General features: G+C 37.8%; 1 protein-coding gene across 1 annotated transcript; it reads left to right on the top strand.

The window, feature by feature from the left end:
* Positions 1 to 4,219: 4,219 nt before the first annotated feature.
* Positions 4,220 to 6,373, top strand: LOC114741190 (protein NRT1/ PTR FAMILY 5.6-like). The gene is made up of 3 exons (XM_028929443.1): positions 4,220 to 4,295; positions 4,413 to 4,627; positions 4,970 to 6,373. The coding sequence occupies exons 1-3, from the start codon at positions 4,220 to 4,222 to the stop codon at positions 6,371 to 6,373; spliced, it is 1,695 nt and encodes a 564-aa protein (XP_028785276.1).
* Positions 6,374 to 10,594: the final 4,221 nt, after the last annotated feature.

The following is a 10,594-nucleotide window of genomic DNA, read 5'->3' as shown; positions in this document are numbered from 1 at the left end:
TTTGAAATTGCGCTTAGATTGGGAAGTTCCGGCATCCTCAGTCAAATAGGTTTGTACAGAGCTCTTGTAAGCCTCCAGACGTTCATCTTCCAGCTCCAGATGCTTAGCTACATCATTAAAAGTGATGATGTTTTCATTGTGGTTTAGGTTGACTTTCATGTGCTCCCAACTTGCAGGGAGTGACCTGATGACAGCCTGCACTTGCTGCTCATCAGACAGATTATGTCTAGCTTCCTTCAGTTCCCGGATCATATTGGCCATCTCTCTCAGATGTTGCTTCATAGGATTGTTTGGCTTGAGCTTATAGGTATCGAACTTAATTGTCAACCTTCTAAGCTTGGTCGTAGAGACTCCGCCAAACTTATCCTTCAATGATATCCACATGGCCTGTGCAGTTTTGTGCGACTCAAACTCACACATTAGGTCATCAGCCATGGAGCTCAAAAGCGTGATTCTTGCTATGCTATTCTTCTTTTTCCAGGTTAGATATGCCTCTTGGTCTCTCCTGTGCTGGTTTGTGTTGCCAGCCTCAGGTTCAACCATAGCAGTGGTGAGAGGCTCTACCGCATCCTGTTCCTCTAGAATATACTGGACCTTTCGGTGCCAGATGTCCTAGTTGTCCCCGTTAAGCTTTTCTCCCTTGTTCAATTCAGCAATTATGTTCTTGGTTGCCATTCTTAGTTCTGTGACAAATCTATCTCACATTAATCTATGTTCTCTTAAAAGAGAACCGAACCGAAGAACATTTCAGTTATATAGCACAATGAAGTATACAATGTAATGTGCCTATATTATCCTCGATCAGTAAATAATGAAATTAAAAGATCTATGATCAGGAGAATAAGTTTGTACCTCCCATCACATAGATACTAGCAATTATCATTATATTCTATCAAGAATACTATATAAGCACTTCAAAAATGTAACCTTTAGAAGTCTTATCTTCTAAAAGCTCCCACTTATAAAAGGAATACATATGATATTCATAAATAATCATACAACAATAATTCAAGTAATTTCATTAAATGAAATAACATACTTAGTCTGTTTACAATGCATGAAACCACAAATTTAAGGCGAATACAAATATTATATCATTTGATATGAACATAAATGTAATCAAGCATTGCTTTTCTTAGGCTTCTAAGTTTGCGCGTTTTGTTCATAAAGGAGGACACTAGCTCTATGGCCCAAATCCAGTAAGACTTTCTTATGGGTTTGCCTTTAGGTCCACCTTTAACTCTTATTGCTCTTATGTACTCTATTATGACTCTAAGGTAGAATTCGGTATTCTTCTTATCGGTCATGTAATGGACGTAGCTAGCGAGCACACCATTGATTCCTTTTATATTTGTCAGTTTTGCTGCATATGTCTCAGCTATACTCATAGCTAATGCAGGGGTCAAAGGTTGGTTCACCTCTTTTCCTTCCTCAACTTCAATTTCATTAGGGAGATCCCGTGAATCTTTATAGACTAATTGAGGTGCGATAGGGAGGGGTTCAGTGGGGAACATAGTTTCCGACTCAGGTCCGGAATCCACTAACTCCTCTGGGTCTTCTTGAGAAACCTCTTCAAGGTCCTCCTCAGGATCCTCATCCTCAGGTTCATATCCTGGAATTCCATCACCTAAGAATGAATATTTCAATGAACCATGATCGGTATTTTCAGTGCTACTAGAAGCCTCTTGCTCTATTTTCACCTAGAACAAAATAATATAAATTATTTTGAATATTCTGGAATTTTTATCCACATTAAAACACCAGAAAATGCACTAAAATACTCATAAATGGATCCTAAATTGCCTCTAAAATTATCAAATTATATATTAAAATGAAGATCCTAATTTTAGGGATTTTTAGAGACAAACCACACCCCAATTGGACCATTCACGCGCCTACACGCGCCCCTAGAAGGAAGAATTAGCGAAAAATTTAAAAAAAAATCTTCGCACACTCTCGCTGTCAGCGCGTGTATGTCACGCGCCCCCATGGAGCCGACCGCTGAGGACACACGCCGTGCTGGCGGCCTCCACGCGCCACCACCTGTCAGGTGGTGGTGTCCACGTGTCGAAGAGGTGTGCCACGTGGCGGAACGCTCCACATGGCAATTCTAGCACCAAAAAAAAAAGATTAATTTAATTTTAAAAAAAATTTTAAAGGTTATTATTATTATTTTTCTTTTTTTTTTAAACGGGTTGGGCTTGGTCCGATCCTATTCGGATCCGGACCAAGCTAGCCCAACCGACTCAGCCGCCCCCCCGTTTTTTTTTGGACGACGTCAAAACGACGTCGTTTGGGAGCTGGAGGTTGTCTTCAACCTCCAGTCGGGTCTGACCTGCCTGGATTCCTTCGCGGGTCAGGTCCGTCGGACCCGGAATATTCTCTCCCCCATATCTCCTCCGTCCGACGTCCGTTCTTCGCGTTCTTGGTGTCATTTTCTTCGTTTTTCCGAGCTCTACGCAATGGGTAATTTTTGAAGCCTAAAACCTTCATTTTTCAGACACCCAAAAACGAAAGCCTTCACTGTGCGAAAACAGGTCTCTTAAATTATGAGTTTCATGCTTCCAAACCTACGTCTTTACTGTTTTTCGGATGTTTTTTATTGTTTTCAGTCATCTCCCATACAGAATAGTAACATACAATAATTGGAGACACAAATTTATGATAACCGAAGCCTTAGAAGCAATGAGTAACTCAGAAAAACAACACTAAATTATCTAAATACACCATAGACAATTACTATACTGAATATAAGAGAGGATTTGCTTAATATATGAGAGCAAATCACTTTAGTTGTACTGGAGTCTAAACCGTAAAAACGAAGATGCATAAGAACTCGAGCAGCGGAAGAAGAAAAGGAAAAAAAAAAAACCTGAGCTCTGATGCCAATGAAGTATTTCGGGCATACCTGGAGTCTGCAATAAAGTCAGGTTGCCACGCGGAGGTCCGATCACGGTGATGGAGTCGGATTTGGGAGACACAGCAAATACACTGGAGCAAGGAAAGATGAGGAAGAGTGAACTGAGAGAGGAGAAGGGGGTCTAGAGCACGAAAAAATGATTACACATACTGGCCCTTTTTCTTCGGATAAAACAGTTTTTTAACTCTCCCTTTTTTTCAAATAAAAAACTGTCTCCTCCCACCTGCAACCGTTCCCTCCTTTTTTGCAAATCATATAAAATGGCAAAAATTACAGTTAAAGACCCATAAATCTTGCTATTCACACTAGGACCCCGAATGATAATGGACTTGGGTCCAATCCACCAAGGGTGGACTGGCCCATTTTCTTACAAAAAATTTTGCACATAATTTAAGATATATTTTGCATACATGTGCCATTAAAGAATGATTATAGTTGTCGAGAATTATTGAACCAGGTTGGGGCCTACTCCCCAATTTTTCTCTAAAATTTGGGGGAAATTCGGGGGATTTTTTGATTCGTACTTTTAAGTTTTAACAAAATTTAATTTGGTTCATTTAAGTTTTGATCCCTATAAATGTGCAATAAAAGGGAAGTTGAGAAAACTCATATTCAGAGATTCCTTGTGTTTAGATTTCGGCAATTAAAGGGGGGGCCCGGGGGGCGGAACAGTGCAGTCTTGGGAAAACTCCGTGAAAGTTTCCTTACTTTAATTTGCATGTGACGCACTGGAATGAATGAATGGTGCATCACTCAGCGAGGACGGTGTTTCAGATTTTAGGAGTGTTTTGGAGTCAAAACACCTGGAAAGAAGGAAAAAAGGTAATGTAGATAGCTAAAAAGTTGAAGCAAAAGTTGCCATATTTTGTCGCATATATATACTCGGATTGACATTGGGAAAACCGCTGCCGACACGTTCAGTTATATCGAAACGTACAAGCTCCTGTCTTGTTATTAGTTGCATGATACTTTTGCTATAGCCAAGTTCAAATTGCAAAACATGAAGTTGGTCGTATAAAGTCCATGTTCGTGCACAGTGAAGCTATAAGCTTCATGCATCGTGAAGAAGCTTCGTCTCCACCTCTTTCCTCCTTCTCTGTTCTTACTTACTAAACTATAGACACGTTCCATTATAACACACATATATAAGCTCCCATACATGCACGTTTTTGTTTGTCATTTTAGTTTGCACAAATATATGCGCGCGCGCGCTTCCCACATTGAAAGACCTAAGCTTCAATTCGTCTCTATAGCTCTTTGCTCCTGTTACTTGCTAATCGCCTGTTCATATTTACTACGATGATTATCATCACAGCTATCCTGCAAATGCTCCGCAATGGTTTTGTCCTCTCCAAGACTGTCATCTTCATCTGGGGTAACATCAATTTCTCTGTCTCCAGATTAAACTCTCTCGCCATTAGTTAACTTCTTTTCTTTGTTAATTTGCTTTCGTTCCGCACCCACTCTTTAAGGGTTTATTTCTAATATTCAGGTTTAGTTCTCAGCCATGCATTGGTAAGCAATGGGGTGGTGGACGTTTTCGCGGATTTCCTTGGAGATGAAAAGTATAATCTATGGAAAGCGATTATGGTTAAGAGTTTTTTAGAGGGATTATCGGCTGTGTTAAAAGTTGCTGTTATACATGTCTCAGAGGCTTACATAGGTCGCTTCAAGGCCATTATCTTCTGCACTGGATCCTTTACTATGGTTAGTTATCATAAACTTACTAGCTATAGCTAGCAACTTTAAATATATTAACTCATGTTAAGGCTTGTTTTGTTGAAAGCTTCCAGTTCATGAAACATGAGTTGATAATTTATAGCTGTGATTATTTGCTAACAGCTTACTTATGGTCTTGAAATACAACATGAAATGATTAAGTGACTATACATATAAAATTGAACATCTTTCGAGTTGACTCACTTTTGGTATATATGTTTATTATTCACGATCATCACCCTATTTTTATTAATTATTTATTGAAAGAGTACCAATATAAAATTTAAAATTCACAAGATGAAACGAAAGAAGGTATTATTTTAATTGCAGGGGTTGGTGCTACTATGGATTCGCGCATCACACCTGGATATCGTTACTCTGATTTTCGCAATAGTACTCATTGCATTAGGCACGGCTGGAAAAGAGCCAACTTTAAGAGATTTTTTTGATTATCAACTGAGGGAAAAAGTAAAGAAAAATTGTACTGAAAAGAACGAAGGAGAAGATAAGGAACCATCACAAGAGAAGGAAAGATCAGGTAAAAATGACAGCGCAGCTACTAATCTTTGGTGGTCTACTGCTTCCATTATCGGTTCCGTTATAGCTTCCTTCTTCTTAAGCTCAGATCATTGGGGGGAAAATTTTGAAATTTCGTCTATCGTTATGGGAGCTACGTGTTTACTGTTTATCATCGGCATTTTCTGCTATTATCCTGAAGAAAAACCATCAGAAAGCCCTCTCACTATCCCTTATAGGGTCTTTAAAGCAGCCATTAAGAATCGCAGACTGTCATATCCATCTTCAAAACAGGACTATAACAATGAAGATTCAGACGATGCTTCATCAGAAGATTTCTTTTATCGGACAGAAAATGGTGAGGTTCACTTGTTGCCACGTCATCCATCATTTTCGTTGTTCTTGGACAGGGCTGCTATGATGAACAACTCCGATGATGAAGAGAAAGTCAGAAAAGAAGAGGTTTGTACGGTCGTGCAAGTGAGAGATGTCAAGAACTTTTGTCTTATAATTCCCCTGGTGGTTACCCTCTTCTCATACAACTTGGTTTCTACTTCTGGTAACACTTACTTTGTTTTGCAAGCAAGCACCTTGAGTTCTTATAACATTGGTGCTTTCGATGTTTCTATCATGGCTTTGTTTGCAATCAAATCTCTGATTACTTTTGTGGTACGAACAATCCAATCAAGATATAAAGTGGTGAGACCACTTTGGAGTATTGCTGTTGGGATGTTTTTTTCAGTACTTTGCTGTATTGCGGCTTGGCAAGTGGAACGCCGTAGGCTGTATCTGAAAAAACCAGACGACGACATTCCCATGAGCATCATGATTTTAACTCCACAGTATTTCTTGCTCGGGCTAATGGAAGGATTTGCAGAAGGTGGGCTTAAGAATTTCTTGAGTGATCGGTTGTACTCTGAGTCAATGAAAAACTTTGTGGAACCGTACATTGAAATGTTGCTGGGGATTGGGAAATTCTCCAGCATTCTATTTGCATTAGTATTTTACAAATGGATCAAGGACGAAATAAACCATAGTCGCCTGGATAACTATTTTCTAGTATTGGCATCACTAAGTTTCGTGTACCTTGGGATTTATATATTCTATGCCAAGTTCAAGTTCCAGAGACGCCGAGTTGCAGTTCCAGCAGAAACCATCCAAGAGACTATTGAGAGGATGGATGAATTATTACAAGTCGAGGTAGATATTAATCAATAGTTAGTCGTGTTCTCAGATCAGTTCAGCTGTAAATTAAAGTAACTTGTAGTGCAATAAATTTCTATTTGTTAGAGCTAGCTGCTAATTTATTATTTACATTGATTTTGATGCTCTTTAATTTGTTGGAATGTGCATGTCACGCAGTGTAATTTATAGATGAACTACTTGTTTACCTGAGTTAGTAGTGTGTGTATAGCTTACATCGTAAGATTATTCCGCAAATAACATAAAACTCACTTGAATAATTTGGAGGAAATTAAGAAAGTTAAATAATTTACTTTAAAATATTATATTTATCATATTTCTCGAAACTAATTTGTCTTACTTAGAAACTGATTATAATTTAGATACACATATGTATTACAAAGAGATCATGTAACATTTTATAATTAAGTACTAGCTTTGGACCTTAATATTGGACCCAACTGATTAATTTGAAAAAATTAAGAAAGATAAATAAATTTCTTTAAATATTTATACTTGTGGTTTTTTTTTTTCCAAACTAATTTGCTTGATTTATGAACTGATATGTAGTCTAATCATACACATAAGTATTTGAGAAAGGTCTTGTAACACATGCTATAATTAAGTAATTTTTAGTTTTCTTAATCTTCTTAAATTAGTGAATTGAGTCTTATATTAAGGATTAAAGGTAGTAATTTTTTAACCTTTTTAATTTTTTTTTCAAAATATTCAATTGGGTCGTACATTTAATTAAGGACCGCAAAATATTCTCACAACATTAATTTGGACTGCCACTAGAATATGCGCCGTCTCCTCTAATCCATATTCAATCAACAACATGGCATCCTCCATGTCACAAACCAGAGATGCTAAATGAACATCGCAAGCAGACTTCATCTCCTCACAACAAAATGTGGGCAAATGATAGAAGCTCCAGAACAATATGCGGAGGAAAAGTCGACGGTGATGCACGCAAATTGCAATGTACCAAAGGATGTTCCCCTGTGAGAGGTTTGGTTACACTGGTATTGCCAGGTCTTCCTCTTTTTCTCGCCCCTGAGAAAATGGAGAGAAAGAGGGAAAACAAAAATGGTGAGGGGAATTTGACCAAATTAGACGTTGAGGTGGAGAATTGAAGATGGGCATGGGGGTTTCAACGGCCATTCTTGTTGTCTGTGACAATCTGTAAAATCTTGCAGCTTGATCCCAGAACTATTTTTCAGAAGTACTTTTCTGCAAATCGAGACAAACTCCTCCACATATTTACTTCTTATACCGTAAAATACTTCTGAAACTATGGCTTTGTTCTTACCCAAACACCCTATGAAATTTTGCATTTTGGTTGATTGGTTTTGCTACTTCTAAAGTATTATAATATTGGAGTCTCTTATCTTCTATCTCTAGAAATGGAATGAAATTTAGTTTTACTGAGAGGAAGATATATAATATTTGGTCAAATTCCCCTCACCATTTTTGTTTTCCCTCTTTCTCTCCATTTTCTCAGGGGCGAGAAAAAGAGGAAGTTATCTTCATTGGTTTTAATAAGCTTAAGTAATCAATCTTATGCTGTTATGAGTTCTCTAATGGTTTAAGGGTTTTTGAAGTTGAGGGTTCCCTTAGTTTCAAGTAGGCAATTAGACTTATTAATTCCACTCTCTTATCACTTTCCTTTGGTCTAATTATGAAGGTTAAATCCATGCGAATCCTAAGTTGTTCTCTCTACCTTACTTGAAGAGAAACTTCTCGATTTTTACTTATTAATTTTCTTTGCTCTTTAGTCAATTTTCCTTATTTATTATTATTTTTTCCAAAAAAAATCCCCCCAAAAATTGCATTGCATTTATTTAGTTTAATTTAATTTTCATATAGATTTTAGGATGCTTGCATCTTGCATTTAGAATTAGAATTTTGCATTTTAGTTTAGGTCCAATTTATCGCATTTTTTTTATCACCTAAATTTTTACCTAAAGAAACCCATAATTTGCTCCTTGGAAGTAATGACCTAGGTCAATCCTAAACTATAAATCAATTAGGACCTAATTTAATCGAGTGCTTTAAGGACAGAGGCATCATCAATTTTGGCGTCGTTGCCGGGGAGCAATGGTTAGACATTAGGTTTGAGTTTTAGATGATTTTGCATATTTTCTCTACATTTTTTTTAGGTTTTTTTATGCATTTCTTTTTTTCTTCTCTTCATTTCACTTTGATTTGTGATAGTTGCTGAGTGCATGTTTAGATCCTCTAGCAAAGAATTGTTTGAATTTGATCCTGAGATTGAGAGGACTTTTCATCAAAGAAGGGGAGCTCAAGCTGGTAATCTTCTAGAAAGTGATTCTTCTGTTAAGTTAACTACTAATTTCTCTAATTCTTCTAACTCTTTTGATTCTGACAGTAGCATGGCTAATCCTGCTAGGACTATCAAGGAATTAGTTTTGCCTGATTTGTATTTTCAAAATTGGTGCATTAATTATCCTGATATTGACACTGATTTTGAGTTAAAGTCTGGATTGATTCACTTACTTCCAAAATTTAATAGTCTTGTAGGCGAGGATCCATACAATCACTTAAAGATTTTTCATATGATCTGTACTACTATGAAGCCTACTGGGGTGTCGGAGGATCAGATTAAGATGCGTGCCTTCCTATTTTCTTTGGAAAGTTCTGCGAAGAATTGGCTTCTTCGATTACCTCCTAGATTCATTACTTCATGGGACCAGCTGAAAAGGTTGTTTTTAGAAAAGTATTTTCCAGCATCGCGTACTTCCTCCATCAAGAAGGATATTTGTGGCTACCGACAAATGTCTGGGGAATCCTTATATGAGTATTATGAGCACTTTAAGGCATTGTTATCCAGTTGTCCTCACCACCAAATTTCAAATACATTGCTGATTCAATATTTTCATGAAGGGCTCTTGCCTCTTGAGAGAGATTTACTAGATTCTGCTACTGGAGGTGCTCTTCTTGACTTGACTGTTGAAGCTGCTTGGAGATTGATTGAAAAGAAAGCTGAAAATACCCAACAATTTGGTACTAGGCAGCAAGCTAGAGTAAATGAAATTGGATTGCATTCATCTTATTCTGAGTCTCGCCTTGAGAGAAAAATTGATAAGTTAGCATCTGCTATGGAGAAAATGGTTGTATTTCAGATGAAAAACTCCCAAAATATGGCTCCTTCTGTGGGATCTTCCTCCACTTTCATCCTACAAGCTGACTCTACAGCTCTAATTGGGCCACTTTGCTCTATTTGCTCTCTAGCTACTCACACCACTAACTCTTGTCCTTACCTAAATGATGGAGTTGACTCGTGTAATGCAATATACCACACTAAGCCTATGACTCAAGGTGGCTAGAAATATGATCCTTACTCAAATACATATAACCCTGGATGGCGTGACCATCCAAATCTCATATATGGGAGTGGCCAGCCTCAATAATCACAGTTCAATCAAGATGCAACTTCTTCTAGTGGTAAAATGTTCCAACAAGTTAGGCAAACTATGCCAAATCAAGATGAGAGTTCAAAGTTAGAAGGCATGATGAAACTCCTGATGGATAAGTTTTAACAAAAGGATTTGCAACATAGCCAAGAAATTCAGAATCTTCAAACTCAGATTGGGCAGTTATCTAATGCACTTTAACATGCAAAGTCAAGGCTTGGGGAAGCTGCCATCTCAGGTAGTAGTTAACCCTAATGTTGGCACCCAGCAGAATCCTAACATTAGTGGAGTTAATTCTATATCTCTCAGAAGTGGAAATTCAATTACCTCCACAGATCCTGTCACCACCTATGCTTTAACGGATGAGGAAGCTATCATTAAAGATTCTCCCCCTGCTTCCACATCGCATAATAAGTCTACTTTATCAAAACCATATGTGGAATTGCAAGAAGAGCAATAAAAAGATGGGGAACGGAAGAAAGTGAGTGAGCAAGTCTTACCTTTTCCTACAGGGGTGATTAGGGCTGAAAGGAAAAAGAAAGAAGCTGAGATGTTCAAAGAGGTTTATGATATCTTCAAAAAGGTGGTGATCAATGTTCCATTGGTTGATCTAGTTGCACAAGTGCCCAAGTATGCGAAGTTTTTGAAGGAGTTGTGTACCACCAAGAGAAGGCTTAAGCATGATGGCAAAGTTGACTTAGGGGCAGTTGTTTCCTCTCTTTATCAAATGCCAATGCCAGTGAAGTGCAAGGATCCTAGTAGCTTTCTCATACCTTGCACCATTGGCAACATTGAGTTTTCAGATGCTTTAGCAGATCAA

This window comes from Neltuma alba, unplaced genomic scaffold (assembly GCF_004799145.2).
Source record: "Neltuma alba isolate B1F8T4 unplaced genomic scaffold, ASM479914v2 tig00003314_pilon, whole genome shotgun sequence".
Lineage (NCBI taxonomy): Eukaryota > Viridiplantae > Streptophyta > Magnoliopsida > Fabales > Fabaceae > Neltuma > Neltuma alba.
The sequence above is the reverse complement of the archived record's forward strand: the minus strand, read 5'-3'. Positions and strand labels throughout refer to the sequence as shown.